Source organism: Mustelus asterias, chromosome 23 (genome assembly GCF_964213995.1).
Source record: "Mustelus asterias chromosome 23, sMusAst1.hap1.1, whole genome shotgun sequence".
Taxonomy (NCBI): Eukaryota; Metazoa; Chordata; class Chondrichthyes; order Carcharhiniformes; family Triakidae; genus Mustelus; species Mustelus asterias.
This window is the reverse complement of record NC_135823.1, coordinates 68706117-68731018: the sequence shown is the minus strand read 5'-3', so window position 1 is coordinate 68731018 and position 24902 is coordinate 68706117. Positions and strand designations below refer to the sequence as shown.

Here is a 24902-nt window from a genome sequence, read left to right as displayed (position 1 = left end):
GTGTGTGTGGGATTTCTTTGCTATGTAGAGTGGTCTTTTGAGATACTTAACTGGTGGACTGTTGTGTTATAATGTTTGACCAATAAAAATTAATTGTTTATTTATATCCTTTGCCCCTTATAAAAATAAATACAAAGCACTAATGGGAAATCACATTAAAGATTTTAGTTGCTGATTGTCCATTAGTGCTTTGCATTTACTTGACATAAAAGGTATTCCTTGAGGTGTAGTCTTTTTTTTTCCAGGTGCCAGTTCCGACATCGTTTGGATTAGGTATAGATTTAAGCACTTGCTAAGATCAGTGTGTAATTTGTTGGTCACCTGCCCCTTTTTGAGGGTATAACATCAATCCTTGTCAAATACACTTTCACTTCTCTCCAAAGGGCTATTCGGTTTACCATGGCAGGATACTGCTGGGTCCCAGTAGAATGAGCAAATTTTTAGTTCAAGCTGCATCACCACAACATCTCCAGGTTCTGGGGCATGTGATTACTTGAGTCATCATGGAAGCATAGAACCTCTACAGTGCAGAAGGAGGCCATTCGGCCCATCGAGTCTGCACCAACCACAATCCCACCCAGGCCCTATTCCTGTAACCCCTCATATTTACCCTGCTAATCCCCCTAATTCAGCATGGCCAATCAACCTAACCCACACATCTTTGGATTGTGGGAGGAAACCGGAGCATCCGGAGGAAAGCCCTCGCAGACACAGGGAGAATGTGCAGACTCCACCCAGACAGTGACCCAAGGCTGGAATTGAACACAGGTCCTTGGCGCCGTGAGGCAGTAGTGCTAACCACTGTGCCATCGTGCCACCCAGTAGTCGTAGCATTTGAGAAAATTGAACTAATGTTGTTATCCTACCAGTTGTATTGGTATAATAATACAGTTGGTCTCAGTATCCTTGGGCGAGGATGGAGGAATAAATTAGCTATGTTTCCATTTTTGTTTGGTTTTCCATCCTTGCTAAAATATTCATGTCTGTTGACGTGGGTAATGAAAAAGCTTGGCTGTGGTGGTTTTTCACATGTTAGGCTTTTAGGTGTACAACTAACCGTGATCATGGTAATGGATGGTTGCTAATGCTCTTAGAGAAGGTTCCTAGAGAAATTAGGGAAGAAGGTGAGAATATTTTTCAAAAGCTTTGGAAATGTCTCAAATCCACAGTTCTGGTTTTGCTGTATTGGAGCTAACATTTTGAAGAGAGTATAAGCTTTGAAAATGTGAAATCTGTATCCCCGATAGTACAGGTTACATGTCCTCCACCATCTTGAAGGACATTTAAAAAAGACTTCTTTTCGATGCACTTTCAAGTGTTTAGGTTGAATTTGCAGTCCACTGGCATCTCAACTACTGATAATTAACAGCTGTGATAGTCCTTCTACCTTCTATATTATGCCTTTTGGGTATCCTGTTGCAAAGCCATAATATTGTATTATGGGCCCACTGCTGAAGATGAGTATTTCCCACCAGATTCTGAGTCCATTTGCCATTGACTCAGTTTTGTCCTGGGCATTAAGGATATTGCACTTGGCCCTTAAAGCCCTAAAATTAGTTCATTCAGTGACAGACTGTATCTGACAATAAAGGTAGCCTGTGTCATGCAGACAGTATGAAACTGGGAATGCGTGGCCTGTAAAGAATAACCTCAGATTGAAGTTCAAAGAAATGGACTTCCCTTGTGACTACCATCAAACCTCTACATGGAGCAATAGATTAATATTCTTGCTTCCCATCTCATTACGCGGGGCAAATAAAATTCTGGAATTCAAGGATTGAGCTTTTATAAAGCTTACCATCCTCATTGCATTGTCCAGGACTTCCTTCAAGTTGGTGTATTTGCTTTTGGAAGTGAGTGCTCCCCAATATATATTGTACTGTATCAACATCACTTGGAGGCGACTGTTCTGATACACCCCACTACTCACTATGCCTCCCAATCAATGACGTTGCTCGATCAGAGGAACTGCCAATACACTGACCAATTACGTTGATTTTTGAAGCGTCAAACACCCCCTCCCATTCACAAAATTTTTCTGCAGTTCTCATGCCACAAAGCCTGACCCAAAAAGAACAAGAGAATCCCCTGGATATTTCAACTAACAGTGGACAGAGATTGAGTTACAACAAAGGCTGCCTGAGTTTTGGGTCCAAATAGCCATTGTGCAGATTGACAATGACTGGCAAAACAAAACATCCTCCAGTATTGTACCTTTAAAAATGCACCTCACGTACACCAGAAGGTGAACTAAGCCTGCCATGCCTGTGGATTCATCTGGCTGCAGAACAAAGTACTGGCTGCTAATTACACAGTTCATTAAGCCAGTTAAGATGTCATTGGCCATGCCATTAATTTGATGTGATAATGTGTTGTTTGATTTTCTCTCTTGGGTCTCCTCTCCAAGCGTAGTACTTAGCGTGTCTACAGCTGCAGGTAATATTTGTTCTTCTGCTATGGTGTGAGATTTTCTGGGCTTCGCAACTCTGCCACTATGTGACTAAAATACTCCAAGGACTTGAATATTGTCATCAGCAGCAGCACAGTGTAAAACTGTCTTGTTCACCATTAGCTGTGCCCTTGTCAAAAATTTGGCGATTTATCCTTGTGCTGTTCATGTTTTATTTTCAAGTGTTTGGAGACAAGGAATAGTTTTAGGCTGTTATGTGACAGGACTTGCCCATGTAATAGACACTATTCAGCCACTTCAGTCCTAGCAAGTCACATTTCCATGTATTTTTGTCACGTTTACATCTTTTATTTAACTCATGTTTTGTGCCTGGTGTCAATATTTTGTTTCACAATAATCATTGTCTCACAAGCCATGTCTCACCAACAATTTCAGCAAGTGTATTGGTATTGGAAAAACAAATGTAATTGCTGTTCTCCCCATCACTGTGTTGCTAACATTTCCTGACTTTAGCCACCTGTCTACTTTTCACTGTTACATGGCAGCAGTTATAGTTACAGTATGATATACAGGACCGAGCTTAGTTCTGATCTCAGTTAGACTGGACTTTGCTGGGCAACTGAAACCATACTGTATGGTGATTGGATATGTGAAGTCTATGTGTTATTGTCTCTGTGTATTTTTATTCTTATTGGAGCATTTTGGAATAAATTCACCACTATACAACAGATTCCTGCGTGTTTTAAAGCTTCATCTAAATTGTCTGTTGTAAAAATTCCATGAATAAATAAAATTACTCATAAAATCCACCAATAGGCAACCTTTCCAGCGTATTTCCCAGAGATGCATGCATAACACAGTCCAGGAACCTTGGTGTTAGGCAAAACCTTCTTGCTTTCTATTGAAACTTGTGTTAGGGACTGACGCTTGAGACTTGCTTTTAAAAATTATAATTTAAAAAAATTCTTTCATGGGATGTGGGCATTGGTGACAAGACCTGCTATTTGTTGCCCGCCCCTAATTGCCCTTGAGAAGGTGAAAGTATGCTGGTTAAATTATTTTAGAGCATCTTTCAGAAAATGCCGTGGTTAGCACTGCAGCCTCACAGCACCAGGGACCCGGGTTCAATTCCCAGCTCGTCACTGTCTGTGTGGAGTTTGCAATTTCTCCCCATGTCTGCGTGGGTTTCCTCCGGGTGCTCCAGTTTCCTCCCACAGTCCAAAAGACGCGTTGGTTAAGTGCATTGGCCATGTTAAATTCTCCCTCAGTGTACCTGAACAGGCATCGGATTGTGGCGACTGGGGGATTTTCACAGTAACTTCATTTCAGTGTTAATGTAAGCCTACTTGTGACACTAATAAATAAACTTTAAATTTTAAAACTTTAAACTTTAAATACTGTGCTCTAGTGGAATGGGAATGTGGAATATATTAGCTGTGGAGTCTGTGAGCAGAGCTGCTGATCAAGCTTTCTCACTGTTGTTAGCGCGAGTGGGCGAACACGACCACTTCGAACTCAGAGTTAGGTTCAACAGCGGTCCAGCTTTATTAACGTCGACGGAGGTGCAATCAGGACATACAAACAGCACTGTCCCGAAAGCACTCTGAAAGCCTGCCGCAATGGGCTACAGTTATACTCGAACTTTGACACGTTGTATGATTCAAATGTTAATGTTTTGTTTACAGTATTTGACTCTGGCCATTCTGTTTGATGTTTTAAGTACAGTATCAATGTTTAGGTATGGTAATCGTTTCTGTCCGATGAGTTTATCAATGGGTGTTTGGCTGATCTCAGGAAGTCTTTTGAGGCTAAGAAGGCTTCCTGATATCACTTGATTAGGTCAGTGGTGCTGATTTGATGAGATGAGTTTCCTTTGGTGCCACCCTGTCTGGCCCCCTTTTGTGTGTTAGACCTTGTTTGCATTTTAAAAGACCTGCTTGTCTGTTCACACTTTGTGCCTGGGTGCTGCTTTGTCCTGTTTCATTTATTTGATTTTATTCTAAGAAATATTTAATTAAGGAATCACAGAAATTTGTGTCCGCTTACACTGTCATTGGTTATGGTTGCACCAATCCAGTCAAATGGTGTGTATTCTGTCACATTTTTGTGTTAGTTTTTGACAGAAGCTGTGAAGCAATCATTGCACTCTGAATTTTCTTGCTTTAGATTTTTTGATCTTTTAATATCTTAATAATTCAGGCTGTTCTAAAAGAGGTAGCTATAGAGACAGTGGATTCACTGGCTGTGATCTTCCAAAATTCCCAAGATTAGGGAATGGTGAAGGGGATTGGCTGGTTGCGAATGTAACACTGCCTGACATTAGTCATTGGGGGGGAAAAGCTGGAACCCATTACTGAGGAAGTGGTAACAGAGTAATTAGAAAATCGTAATACGATTAGGCAGAGTCAACATGGTTTCATGAAAGAGGAATGTTTGATACAACCTCAGCATACTCTAATTTTTGTAACTACCAGGGCAGATAAAAGGAGAACCATGGCTGTAATATATTTGGATTTTCAAAATGCATCTGATAAATTCCCACAAAGATTGTTGCAGAAGATAATGGCTCATAGGATTGGGGATAATACATTAGCATGGATAGAAGATTGGTTAAATGACAGAAAAAAAGTAGGAATAAACAGGTAATTTTCAGGTTTGCAGACTCTTATTATGAAGGTAGCACCAGGATCAGTGCTGGGACCTTGGCTGTTGACAATTTATGTTAATAACTTAGATGAAAGCATGGATTATAAACTATCTAAGCTTGCTGGTGACACAGAACAAGGTGGGACTGTAAGCTGTAAAGAGGACAGAAAGATATAGAAGTTAGGTAAGAAGGTTGTAGAAGGAGTATGATTTGGGACATGTGATGTTTTTCACTTTGATAGCAAGAATAAAAACAATAATTTTTTTAAATGATGGGAAAATATAATGTCAGTGTTTAGATAGACTTTAGTATTCCTGCACAAGAAACACAAAATTAATTTGCAGGTACAGTAAGCAATTAGGAAAGCAACTGATATGTTGGCCTTTATTGCAGGAGGTTTGGAGTAGAAGAGTAAGGAAGGCGTGCAGCAGTTGTGCAGTTTTGAAGACCGTATCCAAGGAAGGGTATACGTTTCTTTCAGGGGATGCAACAAATGTTCACTAGATTGGTTCCTTGGATGAGAAGTTTGTTGCGTGAGGAGAGTTGAGTAGAATGGACTTATACTTTGGAGGAATGAGAATTGATCTCATCAGAACAAATCAGATTCTGAGAGGAGACAGAATAGAGCTAAAGTTTCAAGTCTGGCAGACTCAGCATTGGCTCTATTCTCTCTCCTTTGATGCTGTCATGCCTGTTGAGATTTTGCAGCATTTTCTGTTTTTGTTTTAGATTCCAGCATCTGCAGTAATTTGCTTTTCTCTCAGATTCTGAGAGGGCTTGACAGGTTGTTTTCCTTAGCTGGAGAGTCCAGAACTGAGAGCATGTTATCAGGATAAGGGGAGGGCTATTTTGGATGAAGGTGAGGAGACATTTCTTCACTCAGTGGAACATAGCAAATAGGAGTCGGAGTAGGCCATTTGGCCTGTCGATCCTGCTTTGCCATTCAAACTGATCATCTGTCTCTATACCATTTTTCCCCATTTCGCTTGATGTCATTAGTAGGGTTTGAATCTTTAGAATTTTCTATGCTGAAGGGCTGTGATTGCTCAGTCATTGAATACATTCAATGCTCATCCGCCACCCAACTTTGTAACATCTGCAAATTTGGAGATAATACATTCGGTTCCCTCTTCCAAATCATTAATGTATAACAGTTGGGGTCTTAGCACAGATCCCGGTGGAACCCCAATTGTCACTGACTGCCAATCAGAAAAAGACCCATTAATGCCGACTCTTTGCTTCCTGTCTGTTAACCAGCTTTCGGAGTTTGAAGATCAATGGAACAGACTCTAGGGTTTGTTTTGTTATCTCCTGATGCTATTTCTTCACACTCTTAAGAATGCGCTTGCATAATAGAAATTTCATTTATTCTTTAAATTATAGTTTGGAAATGATTTTAAGATCCATCCTGCTCATCCCCTCGTACAAGATTTGTACAATGAGCTGTTTCTATTGAATTTTGTTTAGATTCTGCATGTTTTTTAAAATATAGCCACTTTGTACGAGAGAATAGAAATGCTCCAATTAATTGTGCATCGATATATGCTTCCATGGAAAATAATTTAATTTCTGATACCTGGCACTCTTCTTAGTTACAGCTAATGCAGAAGAAGATGCTCAATTTTTAGTTTAAAAATAGTTCAGATATATATTTCAGTTCTGTTTAATCCTTTTTAGCAATAATTTGTTGTTGTGTGAAAGCTGACAGCATTTTCAAGATGCACTCCTATTCAGTGCAGATAACACAAGGTATTTATTTTCGGGGAATGTAAATCGGTATAGTAATGTCATCTTAGATTTGCTGTTGCTGTTATTTGCATTTCCAGGAAATTTAAGTTACTTGAGGTCAAGGAGACTTCTTGTTCTCAAAGGATATAGAGTCATAGAGGTTTACAGCATGGAAACAGGCCCTTCGACCCAACTTGTCCATGCCGCCCTTTTTTTTTAAACCCCTAAGCTAAAATGCGAGATATCTCTAGGACAAGTTAAACACGCTACTGTTTTAAAAGGGACAAAGGTGCTGGTCACTGTGCAATACTTCATTAGCTGAACAGTTAACAGTTATTTTACTTCACAAAACTTCAACTCAGTGTTTTGCATCTAACACAATCATGGAAGTCGGGTTGAAGCCCAACAGGTCTTTTTGGAATCACGAGCTTTCAGATAGTAGGATTTTGCAAGCCCAAGCCAAATGGTGGGGGTTACATGTAGTGTGACATGAATCCAAGATCTCGGTTGAGGTCATCCTCATGCGTGTGGAACTTGGCTATCAGTTTCTGCTTGGCGATTCGGCGTTGTTGTGTCTTGAAGGCACATGGGAAGTGTTCTCCAAGGTGGCCTGGGTTTGCAAAATTCTACCAACTCTCCTGGCTTGAGACAATTCACACCTCTTTAACCTGTGATTGTCCTTCTCTCCACTCGCACGGTCTGTACCTGTAAAGACTCGCATTCCGATCATTATCTTGCAATTGTGATTCTTCCTATATATGCCATGTTTGTGAACCCACCTCTCCACTCACCTGAGGAAGGAGCAACACTCTGAAAGCTCGTGATTCCAAATAAATCTGTTGGCCTTTAACCAGGTGTTGTGAGACTTCTTCGTGTGCCCATCCCAGTCCAAAGTCGGCATCTCCACATCATGGCAATCATGGAAGTAACAAAGTAGATTTGTACCTGAAATATTGTTTTGTTCAAAATGAATTAAATAAATCCATCAGAAAATTACCTTTGTAAATTAATCTGTTATTTTGTTTAAAGGGTTAAACTCTATCCTCTTTGCAATCAACATTGACAATGAGGATTTGAATGGACCTAACAAGCCTGTGTCTGCGGTTGCAAACCTGTTGAAGGAGTCAACACAAAATGTCACATCCCTGTTAAAGGAATCCACGCAGGGGGTTAGCACACTCCTGAAAGAAATCACAACAGTTTCTGCAGTGCCAAGTTTCATGCGGCCGGAGTCTGAATCAGACCGACTGCCAGTTCTGTCTAAAACCGTAAATCAAGGTAAGTGGCTCTAGATGTCAAACCTCTCACTGTCAGCCCCTCACTTTTGAGGTTCAGAAATTTCTGCATTTGGAGTTTCATTGCTTTGGCTGGGTTGAATGCAAGAGGAAGACGGTGAAGTATTGTAGAACAGAAAGATAGGAAATAGGAGCAGGAGTAGGTCATTCGGCCCTTCGAGCCTGTTCTATCCATTTAATATCATCATGGCTGACCCTCTGTCTCACTTTTATTCTGTAGAAGAAATTTATTCTCGTCAATAAAAAGCTCTCTCCAGATGTATTACTTCCTTCTTGAAACTACTTGGAGTCTCTTATTTCCTGTATATGTTTCATGGTTCCACCCATATTTTTGGTGTTTCAGCACAGGCCGCTTTGGCCAAAGAGCCAAGTTAGAGTCCAAATTTGGTAATGTGGGTAAGGCTGAAATCACTGCACAACAGGCAAAGAAGTAAAAATGGCATTGCCAATGATAGGGGAATGAAAAATAACACTTGTATAGTGATAGTCTAACTGCTCGCATTTTTAGAGAACAATGTTGTTGTATATATGAATACTTGAATGGAAATGGGGGCTAACGGGAATGGTGGCATGGTGTTTGTCTCTGGACTAGTAATCCAGAAATCTGGACCATTTGTTTGAAAATGAGTTTCAATTACAGGAATAAAAAGGTAGCATCGCCAGTGCTGACAATGAAACCATCTAATTGCCATAAAAACCCATCTGGTTCACTAATGTCATGTTAGCGAAGGGAATTTGCTGTTCTTACCTGATGGGGCCTATATGCAACACCAAACTCACAGCAGTGTGGTCGAATCTTAATTACCCTCTAAAATGGTCCACAAATCTCTCAGTTAAGGGACGTTACAGCAGTCATGCCAAAAATGCCCAAATTCTGTGAATGATTTAAAACGTATTTTACTATAACATAGAATAATTGCAACATGAAATATTTGTTAAAATAGCATTATAAATACAATTATATTACATTCAGATATTGCTGCCTGTGATTTAAGGAACCAAAGAAAAATGTGTATTAATATAGCACTTTTCACATCCTTATGGCATTAAAAATGTCTCACAATAATTAATTGTTTTCAGTTATAGGCACTGTTATAAAGGTACATGCAGCATGTAATCAGTCAGTGACCAGTTGATCTGTTTTGGGAGATTTTGATGGTAAGAGATAAAGTACTACTCTGTTCTTCAAGCAGTGCCCTTGGATCTTCACTTCCAGCCACAAAGACTGACCGGCCACATTACTGAACTCCTTTGCCCCTGGAACCATTGATATAAATCTTTTCTGCACCCTCTCGAAAACCTTCACATACTTGCAACCACTGTGAATCCTTCTCACCTTTAAATGGACTGAAAATTTGAAAACTGTCCTGATGAGATTTGAACATGTTCTCTAGATTTCTAGTCCAGCAGCATTGCCTCTTCACTCTTGTGCGCTTGCTGAGCTGTTATGTATGAATTAGTGTGCCTGATGTACATTGCTGTTTTAACCATTCTTTTGTGGGTTTGCACTACTCGGGCAAAACTTTCACAAATAAGAGGTGTGTTGTATATTGGAGAATTAACACATTGATACATTCAGTTCCCTCTTCCAAACCATTAATATATAATGTGAACAGTTGGGGTCCTAGCACAGATCCCTGCGGAACCCACTAGTTGCTGACTGCCAATCAGAAAAATACCTATTTATACCAACTCTTTGTTTCCTATCTGCTAACCAGCTTTCTATCCATCTCAAGACATAACCTGCAATCCCGTGTGCTTTAACTTTACATAGTAGTCTATTATGTGAGACCTTGTTAAAAGCCTTCTGAAAGTCTAAATGAACCTCAGTCAACTCTACTAGTTACATCCCCAAAAGATTCCAATAGATTCGTCAAGCATGATTTTCCTTTTGTAAATCCATGCTGACTTTGTCTGATTATACCACTGCCTTCCAAATGCCGAGTTATGAAATCCTTGATAATAGACTCCAGCAACTTCCCCAGTACTGACCTTGGGCTCACTGGTCTCTAGTTCATGGAGGGTTAAAAATAACAGAACTTTATCCACAGGATGGTGCTCACTACATGACTGCTTCTTCACTCTGAGAGTTTCCGTGCTATGGACATGTGATGCCACTTCTGGTAAATATATCAAAGATTAATACACAGTGCTTCATGCAACTACCAAGAATCAATACTAATACATAACAGAAAGCACTTTTAAACCTTAAAGCGTTGACTAAGATTTGAAGTTAGGATGAGAATTTTTAAAATATTGATGAGTTGGTTTACATTGGGCTTAGAAGGAAAGGTGTGGGAGTTTTGCTGTCCTTTTGCTGACTGGAAGCCAATCTGTTCCTCCAGATTGGACGGTAGCTAATGTAAGCCCACTATTCAAAAAGAGAGGTAGAGAGAAAACAGAGAACTATAGACCAGCGAGCCTAACGTCGGTACTGGGAAAATTGCTAGTCTATTATCAAGGATTTCATAACTCGGCATTTGGAAGGCAGTGATATAATCAGACAAAGTCAGCATGGATTTACAAAAGGGAAACCATGCTTGACGAATCTATTAGAATTCTTTGAGGGTGTAACTAGTCGAGTTGACCGAGGAGAACCAGTGGATGTGGTTCATTTAGACTTTCAGAAGGCTTTTAACAAGGTCTCACATAACAGACTACTATGTAAAGTTAAAGCACATGGGATTGCAGGTTATGTCTTGAGATGGATAGAAAGCTGGTTAGCAGATAGGAAGCAAAGGGTTGGTAGTCAGCGACTAGTGGGGTTCCGCAGGGATCTGTGCTAGGATCCCAACTGTTCACATTATATATTAATGATTTGGAAGAGGGAACTGAATGTATTATCTCCAAATTTGCAGATGATACAAAATTGGATTGGGGAGTGAGCTGTGAGGAGGTTCCAGAGATGCTTCAGTGTGATTTGGACAGGCTGAGTGTGTGGGAATCTGCATGGCAGATACAGTATAAATGTGGATTAATGTGAGGTTATCCACTGCAATAATAGGAAGACAAATTATTATTTGAATGGGTGTAAATTGAGAGAGGTGGGTATTCGTTGAGACCTTGGAGTCCTCGTGCATCAGTCACTGAAAGTAAGTGCACAAGTTTAGCAGGCAGTAAAGAAGGCAAATGGTATGTTGGTCTTCATAGCGAGAGGATTTAAGTATAGGGATAGGGGTGTTTTGCTGCAATTGTATAGGGCATTGGTGAGGCCACACCTGGAGTATGATGTGCAGTTTTGGTGTCCTTATCTGAGGAAGGATGTCCTTGCTGAAGCTCTACCAGGCTGATTCCTAGGATGGCATGTCTGTTATATGAGGAGAGACTAAGACAGTTAGGATTATATTCACTGGAGTTTAGAAGAGTGAGGGGAACCTCATAGAAACTTATAAAATTCTAACAGGGTTAGACAGGGTAGATTCAGAAAGAATGTTCCCAATGGTGGGGGAGTCCAGAACTAGGGGTCATAGTTTGAGGATAAGGGGTAAACCTTTTAGAACTGAGATGAGGAGAAATTTCTTCACCCAGAGGGTGGTGAATGTGTGGAATTCACTACCACAGAATGTAGTTGAGGCCAACACGTTGTCTGATTTCAAGAAGAAATTAGATACAGCTCTTGGGGCTAAAGGGATCGAGGGATATGGGGGGAAGATAGGATCAGGATATTGAATTTGATGATCAGCCATGATGAACATGAATGGCGGAGCAGGCTCAAAAGACTGAGTGGCCTACTCCTGCTTCTAGTTTCTATATTTCTATCATCCAGACCAGGACCATGGCAAACGATCAGTTGGTCAGGTGTTAAGATGTGTTTGGGGGGAAAATCCTCTCTTGGTATGTTGCAACAAATGCAGCATAAGCTCAGAATGAAAGGCCTCTATGGGAAGTAAGGGAAGGAAAAATATATTAACCTCTTTAAAAAAAAACATTTGTGGAACAAGCAAGGTTCCAAAAAACTTGCATCTTAAACATAACTGGGAATTAGAGGTTTTGAAGAGGGAAGGACATGCTTTCTTCATCTGAAGCAAGTTTTGTGAAGTGATACGTTAACATAGAAATATTAATGGCACAGAAGGAGGCAATTCAGCCCATCGTGTCTTGACCTTCAAGCTGTTGGTCTGAAGCGCTCTTGTGGGAGTTTTTAAAGGCAATGAGGGTTTCTGCCTCTATTTCCTCCTTAAGTAGTGAGCATTATCTGCTAGATGAAAATAATTACCCTCGAGTTCCCTTCCAACCCTTTTGGCAATTATTTTAAATCTATGTCCCCTGGTTATTGACCTCTCTGCTAAGGGAAATAGACTTCCTAGCCACTATTTGGACTCCAAGTAATTTTATACCCTTCAATTAAATCTCCCCTCCGCCTTCTTGGTTCCGAAGAAAACCATACCAACCTATCTAATCTTGCCTCAAGGCTAAAATTCTCCATTCCTGGCAGTATTTTTGTGAAGCTCCTCTGTACCCACACTCTCACTTAGTGCGATCACATCCTTCCTTTAATGTAGTGACCAGAACTGTACATAGTACTCTATCTGTGATCGAGCTGGTGTTTTATGCATATCTGCTCTTATAACCCGTGCCTCAGCCAGAAGTGGAAAGTATCCCATATGCTTTCTTATCCACCTCATCTATCTGCCCTGCTACCTTCAGGAACCTATGGATATGCACTCTAAAGCTGTTCCTTCACACTAATCAGTATTCTACCATTTATTGTGTGTTCCTTGCCTTGCCTGTCTCCCAAATTGCATTAACTCGCACTTCTGCAGATTGAATTCCATTTGCAACTTATTTGACCAGTCCGTTGATGTTTTCCCCTATCAACCACACACTCTACTTTCATATCAATTGCAAACTTCTTAATTATGCCCTTTACATTTTAGTCTAAATTATTAATATAAATCACAAGCAGCAAGGGATCCAGTTCTGAGCTCTGCAGAACCCCATTGACAGCCATCTAGTCACACCTTCTAGTCCTGTTCATTGATCACCTTTGCTTCTTGCACTGAGCCAATTTTGGGTCTAACTTGTCAACTGGGTCCAAGCCAGATGATGGAGAACAAGACATTTACAGATTTCCCTGATTGTAAGTTTATTCATACGATGCAGCACTCCTGATCTCTGTCTCCTAACTACTAACTAACTATGTCCTTGCAAATTCTCTGTTATAATAATAACAGGAATGCTGGACTCAGTAGGTCTGTAGAATATGTAGAGACAGAAACAGAATTAACCTTGCAAGTCCACAGGACTCTTCAGAGCTAACGAGAGGAAGAAATGTGATGGATTTTAGACTGTGTATAAGAGGGGGTGGAGCGGGTGAAGCAAAGTACATGGCCAGTGATAGCTTTGAGCTAGGAGAGAGTGCATAAAGATATTTAGGGCACAAGACAAAGAAAATGTTAATGGCAATGTTAAGGAATATAGAAGTTGCTGATATTGGCACAAAGGTAAGATAGTAGAACATGTTACTAGGAGAGCAGAGATTAGAGCTCAGTGAAAGCAGAACTGAAGAACAAGTGACAAATGGCTCAGTGGGGCGGGGGGTTGGGGGGGCGGGGGGCTTGCTTTGGGACAAAATTGCACTTGATATATTTTCTCAGCCCTTAGTCAAACAATGTCCGTCACCCAAGTATCTCAATAACACAATTCACCAACCATTAACACAACTTGTCATATTCCCTTGGCTCCCATAAATCTTTCATGGTGTGGCTAGTTGCCACGTGGGACCTTGTTAAAGCCTTGCTCAAATCCATGTCGCCTACATTAAATTGCTACACTCAATGATCTATCAAAAACTGCCCTCAAAAACTCCTCCTAAATTAGTCAGACATGACCTTGCCGTAACAAATCAATACTGACTATCATTGATTAATTTGTGCCTTTCCAGATGATGATTTATACTGTCAGAACCTTTTCTAATAATTTACCTATCATCAAGGATAGGTTGACTGTCTATCCCATTCCTCGATCTAAATAATGGTACAGCAACGCTTTCAGTGCACCAGGACCACACCTGTAGCCAGAGAGTAGATTAGGAAATAATGGTCAGAACTTCCATTATTATTTCTCTTTGAAGCCTGGATTTTGTGCAATCATTTTTTTTACTACTTTTGATTCTTTGGCAGCTGCAGGCAACAGAACTACTCCTTCCAATTAGAATTTTAAATGTGATGTTTAAATAACTTATCAAAAGAGATTTGTTATTTAGTACACCAGCTCTGGTTAGTGCCGAGGTTAGAAATTGGTGCCGCAATTTTATTTCTGGATTTTTACTTCAGCTGATGCACAGTTTCAATTATTTATCTCATTTTATCAGTTTATTTGAATTCATCTGAGCATGGTTAGTGTGCTTGCAAGTATTCTATGTTAATGTATCTATGTTGCAGTAAAATGTTTACACTTGCAAAATTTTTATCAATTTTTAATGGGAAGAATTCCTGAGATATTCAGTGGAGTAAAAAAAATACTGTCAGTGATCAACTAATTAATCACAGCATGTCTTTTAGTGGTACATAAGAACAGAACTAGGTGCAGGAGAAGGCCATCTGGCCCCACGAGCCTACTCCGCCATTCAATAAGATCGTGGCTGATCTTTTCGTGGACTCAGCTCCACTTACCCGCCTGCTCACCGTAACCCTTAATTCCTTTACTGTTCAAAAATTTATCTATCCTTGCCTTAAAAACATTCAATGAGGTAGCCTCAACTGCTTCACTGGGCAGGGAATTCCACAGATTTACAACCTTTTGTGTGAAGAAGTTCCTCCTCAACTCAGTCCTAAATCTGCTCTCCTTTATTTTGAGGCCATGTCCCCTAGTTCTATTTTCACCTGCTAATGGAAACAACTTCCCTGCTTCTATCTTATCTATTCCCTTCATAACCTTATATGTTTCTATCAGATCTCCCCTCATTCTTCTGAATTCCAATGAGTATCGCCCCAGTTTACTCAGTCATGCCTCATAAGCCAAACCTCTCAACTCCAGAAGAGTGAATCTCCTCTGCACCCTCTCCAGTGTCAGTATATCCTTTCTCAAGGAAGGAGACCAAAACTGGACACAGTACTCCAGGTGTGGCCTCACCAGCACCTTATACAGCTGCACCATAACCTCGCTGTTTTTAAACTCCATTCCTCTCGGAATGAAGGACAAAATTCCATTTGCCTTCTTAATTACCTACTGCACCGGCAAACCAGCTTTTTGTGATTCATGCACAAGGGCGCCCAGGTCCCTCTGCACAGCAGCATGCTGCAATGTTTTACCATTTAAAGAATCCATTTTGCTGTTACTCCTACCAAAATGGATGACTGTCGCATATCCAGTATTTCTTACTTGGAACAGTAAAACATGTCAATTAATTTTGGCTCTTTTCATTGATAGATGGAAAAAATAAAAGAGAAAAAAGGAAGAAGAAAATGGTGCCAAATATCATCTCGTTTGATGGTGACAATGAGGAGGAGGAACAAGGCAGTGCTGAGCAAGTGAAAAGTTCAGACTTAACAAGAGAAAGTTCTGAGGAAAATTCAGAAAGATTTTCAACTGTTTCGGCATCCATTGATTCTTCCGTGACATTAGCCTCTTTTAGTTCAGATTTGAACGGAAAACCAGATTCCAATGGAAAAGAATTAAATAGCAGTATCTTGAAGACTGTGGACGTTTGCCTCAATGGCGATGCTAATCACAGGAAGCTAGACATGAAAAGTATTGACGACGATGATGACGACGATGATGAAGATGTGGAAGGAGAGCACATATATCAAAAGATCTCACAAAGTAAAGAGAATGCGGAGGACAGGCATGTTTCTGAGCAGTGAGTGTTTAAAATTGAAATGCCTCTTTTGCCAGTTATTTCTAAAGTTAAAAATGACACTGCTTTTCTTTTGTAAAGAGAATAATTGATCATAGCTGGTTTTTCCTGTGCTGTTTTTGCGTAGTACTGTTGCAGGCCTTCGTTCAGGTTGCCAATCACTTTCTCAACTGTAACTGTGAATGTACTTGATAAGGCAAAGCTTCTTGAAGACAAATATTTTGTACCTTTCCTCAAAAACTTTTAAACTTGTAAACAGCTTCTGTAAAGCAGAATAATACCTAAAAGCATGGACGTAAGTGCAACAGACTGGGGTGATGGTGGTGTTAGTGGTGTTGTTACTGAACGAGTAATCCACTGGCCCAGGCTAATGCTCTGTGGACATGGGTTTGAATCCTACCATGGCAGCCAGTGGAGTTTAAATTCAGTTAATTAAATCTGAAAACTAATCATTGGTAGTGACCATGAAACAATCATTGATTGTTGGAAAAACCCATCTGGTTCACTGATGTCCTTTTTGGGAAGGAAATCTGCCACCCTTACCTGGCCTGGTCTCAAAAAAACAGCAAAGTGATTGACTCATAATTGTCCTCTGAATTGGCCTCGCAAGTCACTCAGTTCAAGAGCAATTAGGGGTGGACAACAAATGCTGATGTTGGAAGTGCTGCTTGCACCCCACGAAATAATAAAAAAAAGGACATACTGTTCATATATGGAAGAATAGTTGGTGGCTAAATAGTGGTGAGGTGATGTTTTGTCCATGTTTGTAGATTAACAATACGGTATATAGTTTTCATTTGTTTTTGCCCGTGAAACCCACAGAGCTAGTTTTGTTCGTTTTTACAGCTGATTATCCCCTTTGACAAAGCTCTTGAATCTTTACCCCCTTCATTCAAATCTTAGAGTTTAGTATTTTTAATAAGTCATTTTTACCAATGTCTTAATTATGTTGACCACGAGCAGATCTTCTTTGCTTTTGCTCGTGGTGTACCAGCAGGTTTATGTGGGACGCAGATTTATTCGCATTTGAGGTGCCCTGGGAATACTGGAAAGAGGGTCACGGTCTGGCAATACTGTGATGGGCTGTTGGGTTTCAGAATTACTTTTGAAAGGATGGAGCATTTGGACACCTTCACCGGAATTCCACTGCCCTGCCCGCCACGGAATTGGAGCAGGCGAGGGGCGGACAACGGAAATGTCCGTTGACCTTGGACGGGAATTTCTGGTCTCGCTCGAGTGAGGCCATAAAATCCCGCCCCTTGAGTCCCACCATTACTAGTTAGGGAGCATATCACAGCTGTGTTGAGAGAGAACACTTTGGAGGGATCTTGCAGCGAGGCATTATGGGTAGTGCTGAGGAACAGGAAGGGTGCAATCACAATGCTGGGATTGTACTGCAGACCGCCCAGCTGCCAGCGGGAGATGGACAAACAGATATGTGGTCAGATTCTGAAAAGATGTGAAAATAACAGAGTTGTTGTGGTGGGTGATTTTAACTTCCCTCATATTGACTGGGACTCCCTTAGTGCCAGGGGTTTGGATAGAGAGCAATTTGTTAGGTGTGTCCAGGAGGGTTTTTTGAAACAGTATGTGGATAGTCCAATGAGGGAGGGGGCCATACTGGACTTGATATTGGGGAATGAACTTGGCCAGGTGATCCAAGTTTCAATGGGGGAGCATTTTGGGAATAGTGACCATAATTACGTAAGTTTTTAGATACTTATGGATAAGGACAAGAATGGTCCTCTGGTGAAGGTATTCGACGAGGATTGTCAAAGGATACAGCAGGATGTAGATAGATTGCAGACTTGGGCAGAGAAATGGCAGATGGAGTTTGATCTGGACAAATGCGAGGTGTTGCATTTTGGAACATCAAATTCAGGTGCGATTATACAGTAAAAGGCAGAACCCCTACGAACATTAACGTGCAGAGGGACCGGGGCGTACAAGTCCACAGATCCCTGAAAGTGGCAACACAGGTGGATAAGGTGGTCAAGATGCTATACAGCACGCTTGCCCTCATTGGCTAGGGCATCACATTCAAAAGTTGGCAAATTATGTTACAGCTGTATAAAACTTTTTAGTTGGGCCACATTTGGAATATTGTGTGCAGTTCTGCTTGCCACACTACCAGAAGGACTTGGATGCTTTGGAGAGGGTGAAAAGAAGGTTCACTAGGATGTTGCCTGGTTTGGAGGGTTTTAGGTATGAGGAGAGGTTGAATAAACTTAGATTGTTTTCACTGGACAGATGGAGGCTGAGGGGAGACCTGATCGAGGTCTACAAAATTATGAGAGACAGATGGGATGGATAGTAAGAGACTTTTTCCCCAGAGTGGAAAGGTCAACTACAAGAGGACACGGATTCAAGGTGAGATGGGGAAAGTTTTTAAGAGGGTGGTGGGTACCTGGAACACGCTGCCAGTGGAGGTGGTGGAAGCAGGCATGTTAGCAACGTTCAAGACATATCTTGGTAGACACATGAACTGGAGGCGAACAGAGGGATAGAAACCACGTATAGGTATTAAGTCGTGGGTCTAAATAAGGATTAGGAATCGGTGCAGGCTTGGTGGGCCGAAGGGCCTCTTCCTATGCTGTTTTGCTCTTTGTATTGGCAGATGCGCTTTCAGCAGCCTAGTCCCTACAGTCTAGAATTCCCTCCCTAAGCCTCTGTGTTCCCCATTCCTCTCCTGTCTTTGAAAAAAACTCCTCTAAACCAATATCTTTGACCCCTTTGGTCACTACTTCTCAAATGATTTTCTCTGGCTTGGCATCCATTTTTACCTGATGAGAGTTCTGTGAAGATCCTTGGGACTCTTTCTACATTAAAGGTGATATATAAATGCAGATTATGAAATTACTAAAGAACACATGAGATTTGTAGTATGTCAGTAATTGCAGTGTGCGTTTTCACAGAGACTGTTCTTTCTGCACATGTACATCACCATTTTTATTTTCAGTGAATTAACTCAAAAGAAAGGAACTTCAAACAGAGATATATATACTCTAAAATGAGGCTGAAAAAGAAATCAAAATCTCAGGAAATATTAAGAATTTGTTAATACAATATCACTGTCTCCGAGCAGGTTTTATACAGAATGTTTTGGAATATTTTCTAAGCCCTAATGAGGAAAACAAATCCAAAGAGAGAAAATAGGTCAATCAAATTACAAAACAATTTAAATGCAGTCCAAATTCAACACAGTCCAAATGACTTATTTACATTAACAATTATAGTTATTTGTTTTATTTTTATTTGGAAAAACACGAAGAATGTGAATCCGAAAGACGTGCGGGTTAGGTGGATTGGCCATGCTCATTTGCCCCTTAGTATCGGGGGACTAACAGGGTAAATACATAGGGTTACGGAGATAGGGCCTTGGTGGGATCGTTGTTGGTGCAGGCTGGATTGGCCGAATGGCCTCCTTCTGGAGGATTCTATGATTCTGATTCTACAAGTTTGGCATTTGAGACCAGAAGAATTTTCATTAAGACTTAATACTTTGACACCACTTACCATTTCCCCTTGAAATGGCAAGCAACCTCTGTCAAGCCTATTTACAGTCTCTCCCCAAAACTGGCCAAATTACTCTTACTCTCCTTTCTTGCCCTATTAAAAGTAAAAGTGAGGAAATTGCATATACCTTAGTCTTGATCTTCCATAACTTTGATTTAAAGTGATTTGTGAAAAAGCAAAAGCAATGTGAGGAAAAACCTTTTTCACACAGTGAGCAGTTTGGGTTTCGAGTGACCTGCCCTGGCATGTGGTGGAGGCTGGTTCAATCGAGGCATTTGTGAGGGCATTAGATGATTAGTTAAATAGAAATAATGTGCAGGGGTACAGGGAACAGGCAAGAGAAAGGCACTAATTGGGCGGCATGGTAGCACAGTGATTAGCACTGTTGCTTCACACACCAGAGACCCGGGCTCGATTCCTGGCTTGAGTCAGTCTCTGTGTGGAGTTTGCACGTTCGCCCCGTGTCTGCGTGGGTTTAAGAACATAAGAATATAAGAAATAGGAGCAGGAGTAGGCCATCTGGCCCTTCGAGCCTGCCCCACCATTCAACAAAATCATGGCTGATCTGAAGCGAATCAGTTCCACTTACCCGCCTGCTCCCCATATCCCCTAATTCCCTTATCGATCAGAAAACTATCTACCCGTGATTTAAACATATTCATCAGAAAACTATCTACCCGTGATTTAAACATATTCAACGAGGAAGCCTCCACCACTTCAATGGGCAGAGAATTCCAGAGATTCACTACCCTCTGAGAGAAGAAGTTCCCCCTCAACTCTGTTCTGAACCGGCCCCCCCTTATTTTGAGGCTGTGCCCTCTAGTTCTGGTTTCCCTTCTAAGTGGAAAGAATCTCTCCACCTCTACCGTATCCAGCCCCTTCATTATCTTATATGTCTCTATAAGATCACCTCTCATCCTTCTAAACTCCAACGAGTACAGACCCAATCTGTTTAATCTCTCCTCATAAGCTACACCCCTCATCTCCGGTATCAACCTGGTGAACCTTCTCTGCACTCCCTCCAAGGCCAATATATCCTTTCGCAAATAAGGGGACCAAAACTGCACACACTACTCCAGTTGCGGCCTCACCAGTGCCTTGTACAGTTGCAGCAAGACCTCCCTGCTTTTATATTCTATCCCCCTCGCGATAAAGGCCAACATTCCATTCGCCTTCTTGATCACCTGCTGCACCTGCAGACTGAGTTTTTGCGATTCGTGCACAAGGACCCCCAGGTCCCTCTGCACAGTCGCACAATGTAATTTTTCTCCATTTAAATAATATTCCAATTTACTATTATTTCATCCAAAGTGGATAACCTCACATTTGCTAACGTTATATTCCATCTGCCAGATCCTCGCCCACTCGCTCAGCCTATCCAAATCATTTTGAAAGATGTGCTGGTTAGGTGCATTAGCCCGAACAGGCGCCAGAGTGTGGCGACTAGGGAAATTTCACAGTAACTTTATTGTAGTGTTAATGTAAGCCTTACTTGTGACTAATAAATAAACTTTAAAACTTTAAATGAGCACTAATGGCTCATTTGGAGAGCCAGTGCAGACACAATGGACTGAATGGCTAGTGGGAAGTTATGCTGCAGTTGGACAGGATATTGGTGAGATCGCACCTGGAGTATTGTGTTCAGTTTTGGTCACCTTGCTATAGAAAAGATGTTATTAAACTGGAGAGAGTGCAGAAAAGATTTACAAGGGTGTTGCGAGGATTCAAGGGACTGAGTTACAGGGAGAGATTGGACAGGCTGGGACTTTTTTCTTTGGAACGTAGGAGACTGAGGGGTGATCTTATAGAGCTATATAAGTTCATGAGAGGCGTGGAATGGGTGAATACACCCAGTCATTTTCCCAGGGTTGGGGAATCGAGAACTAGAGGGCATAGTTAGCAGGGGAAAGAAGTAATGAGAACCTGAGGAGCAACTTTCTTTACACAGCCAGTGGTACGAATATAGAATGAGCTGCCGGAGGAAGTGGTTGAGGCAGGGATGTTGACAACATTTAAAAGGCATTTGGACAGGCACATGGATAGGAAAGGTTTAGAAGGAAATGGGCCAAATGCAGGCAAATGGGGTTAGCTTAGATGGGCATTTTGGTCGGGGGAATGGACCAGTTTGGGTCGAAGGGCCTGTCTCCGTGCCATAGATTCTATGATTCTGCTTCATAACATTTCTGCGTTTCAAGAATTGCCCCTTTGGATTGGAAAATTGCAGTGTCAATGCATTATTTAGGAAGGGTGGGAGAGAGAAACCAGAAAAGTATAGACCTATTTGCTTAACATCTGCTGTGAGGAAGTTACTCAAATCTGTTTCGTGGAACAGAGTGACTGGGCACTTCAGCACCTATGAACTAATCAGGGAGATTCCATGTGAATTTGTAAAGGGTACCTAATGTTCAATGAACCAAGTAAATTTTTTTGAGAATATAACTAGCATGGTAGATAGGAATGTGTCCATCGACACATAGGGTGGAACGGTGGCACAGTGGTTAGCACTGCTGCCTCACAGCATGAAGGATCCAGGTTCGATTCTTGGCTTGGGTCACTGTCTGTATGGTGTCTGCATGTTCTCCCTGTGTCTGCGTGGGTTTCCTCTGGGTGCTCCAGTTTTCTCCCACAGTCTGAAAGATGTGCCGGTTAGGTGCATTGGCCATGCCAAATTTTTCCTCTGGGTGCTCCGGTCTTCACCCACAGTCTGAAAGATGTGCTGGTTAGGTGCATTGGCCATGCCAAATTTTCCCTCAGTGTACCCGAACAGGCGCCGGATTGTGGCGACTAGGGGATTTTCACAGTAACTTCATTGCAGTGTTAATGTAAGCCTATTTGTGACACTAATAAATAAACTTATTTTGACGGACTGCCAGAAGGCATTCATTGAGGTTCCACACAAGTGGTTGTTAGTAAAAATGGAAGTGCATAGAATTATGGGTTCGATTCCCGGCTCGGGTCACTGTCTGTGTGGAGTTTGCACATTCTCCTCGTGTCTGCGTGGGTTTCCTCCGGGTGCTCCGGTTTCCTCCCACAGTCCAAAGATGTGCGGGTTAGGTTGATTGGCCAGGTTAAAAAATTGCCCCTTAAAGTCCTGGGATGTGTAGGTTAGAGGGATTAGCGGGTAAAATATGTGGGGGTAGGGCCTGGGTGGGATTGTGGTCGGTGCAGACTCGATGGGCCGAATGGCCTCCTTCTGCACTGTAGGGTTTCTATGATTATGCGCAACCTATTGACATGAGTAAGGAAAAGGTTAGGAAGTGTGGGGATCATGAACAGGCTGAAAGGGTTGACTGGCATACTCTTCTTCTGATATCCCTATGTCTTTTGCTCAAGGGGGTAAAACAATATCTGACATGCTGTATGGCACAGCATGCTAAAATCCTGTGTGCTGTAACACCCTTGAATACGAGTATACGATACTGAGCTTCAAAGTTTTGTGAATATTCAAAATACAAAGTTAACCTTTAAGAACATGTATTAAACGTGACATTTTAAAGCCTTAGCTATACTAAGTATTTGCTGTCAGAATTGTAACCGTTCAAAGTAATAGCCATGACATTTTGTCTGTGGCCTTTCTTTTGCTAAGACACATTTGAAATGTCAGATTGTTGGTGATAAACTGTCTGTTGAGAGAGAATTAACATTGCTGAAATTTGGGATGTGCCATCCATAAATTATCTCAGATGTAGTTTTTGCTGCAATTTTTAAATATATCTGTGTTTATCTGATATTTTTCCTTGATAATTGTGAATACGAACAAAAATAACTTTCACAATTTGTTCTATTTACGACAGTATTGTTTTGTTGCACAGAATAGATGAAATGTACTTATAACCCCACATGGCAGTCTTTGGCTTTTCTGTTAATTTAACTGTTATTATCGCTATCGTTAAAGTATCTTAATGTTTTTCATTTGAAGCAAAAGCAAATATTGCTTCATGTTGCGATTTATCATTAATGTAAAACAGCATTCCTCTGTGATAGATTTGGTTTCTCATGGAATCCGCCATGTTCTTCATTTATATAGATTTGTGAGAAATATTCCAAAATAGATAAATATGAACAGAGACGCAACAGATGTGTTTGAACTGAGGACTAAGATTTCAGGATTTTACATTTGGACACATTTAATTGAAACTGACACCTAATTTGTAAATTACTTGTGATGAACAGTCCAACAATGGTAACTTGTCTTGTACGCAAGATTCGATAAATGACTGGCAATTACGTTGCTGATGGATACAATTCTACAAGTTTGGTTTATTTTTTTGTAATGAAGGTGGGTTATGAATTTCCAAGTTCTGTTGCATTCCATGTGAAAACGTCAATGTTATAACCATCATTGTGATCTGAACTTTAGATGACAGGAGATTCTTAAACTTCTTACAGCCAATTGAAAGATGAGACCAGATGTAAATCTTTATGCAATGTTAGTTATATTCACAGTGAGACATTGCAAAATAATACGACTATCCAGTGTCGGTCTCAATAAATGTATCTTTATATTCGTGTAGAAATCAAATAAACAAAAACAAATAGTCAACAGTGCAGAAGTCCAATGAGTGCCCCTCCCTCCTGTGAACATTTAACCTTAATTCATGCAATTAGCCGGGACTCAGCATTAATGCCAGGGAAATTGAGGCAGAGGCTTGGGAAGAGGCATTTCAGCATCCGGCCTCCGCAGGGTGAACATATTCTCAAGGTTTCAAAAAGTCATTATAGAGTTTGTTTGTTAACTGGAGCATTTTCAAATAAGCCATAGGCCGGAATTTGACTGTCCTGCCCACCACGGGAGGGATTTACAGTTTCGGGATGAGCAAGGCTGTGAAACCCCACCCTCATGGGAGCTGCTATTGTTTTTGCTTTTCAGTACAATTAGTGTGAATCTACATTCCTAGCATGTGATTAAGTGTATAATCTTGGGAGAGTATCTTTGATTTTGATCATCTAATTTTAATGTACATCTATACATGTTAGTTAAAGAGGGGCTTTATGTAGAATTACGTGAATGTACAGCAAAGAAACATGGCATTTCAGCCAACCAGTTCATAACAATTGGAGCCTCCTCCCATCTTTGCTCCTCTATAACTATGTTCTTACAACTGTCTATTCTCTAATCTAACTTTCCCTTAAATGCATCTGTACTATTCATCTCAACCGCTCCCTGTGGTAGCAAGTCTCACACTTTTGTCATTCATGCTTTGAGTGCCAGTGCCTTAACGATGCAGCAGAGCAGCGACAGAGGAGGGAAAAAAAGGAAGCATATCCTGCACTCCGAATCCCATTTCCTCTCGGGACCTCATGCCCAGAGGTCTGCGGATTGAGAATCATCCTCTTCAATCCAAAGGGTTGGGTGCATTGGCTATGCTATATTGTCCTGGAATGCATAGGTTAGAGGGATTAGCAGGGTAAATATGTGGGGTTACGAGGACCGTGCCTAAGTGAGATTGTCGTCGGTGTAGACTTGATGGGCCGAATGGCCTCCTTCTGTACTGTAGGGATTCTATG

At 41.1% G+C, this 24902-nt stretch overlaps 1 protein-coding gene across 1 annotated transcript in view; it reads left to right on the top strand.

The window, feature by feature from the left end:
- The window catches only part of snx29 (sorting nexin 29), a 591176-nt gene that overhangs the window by 77657 nt on the left and 488617 nt on the right, over window positions 1–24902 (top strand). The window contains exons 7-8 of the mRNA XM_078240877.1: window positions 7815–8063; window positions 15452–15881. Of these exons, the coding sequence (XP_078097003.1) occupies window positions 7815–8063; window positions 15452–15881 (679 nt within the window). The remainder of the gene's footprint in view (window positions 1–7814; window positions 8064–15451; window positions 15882–24902) is intronic.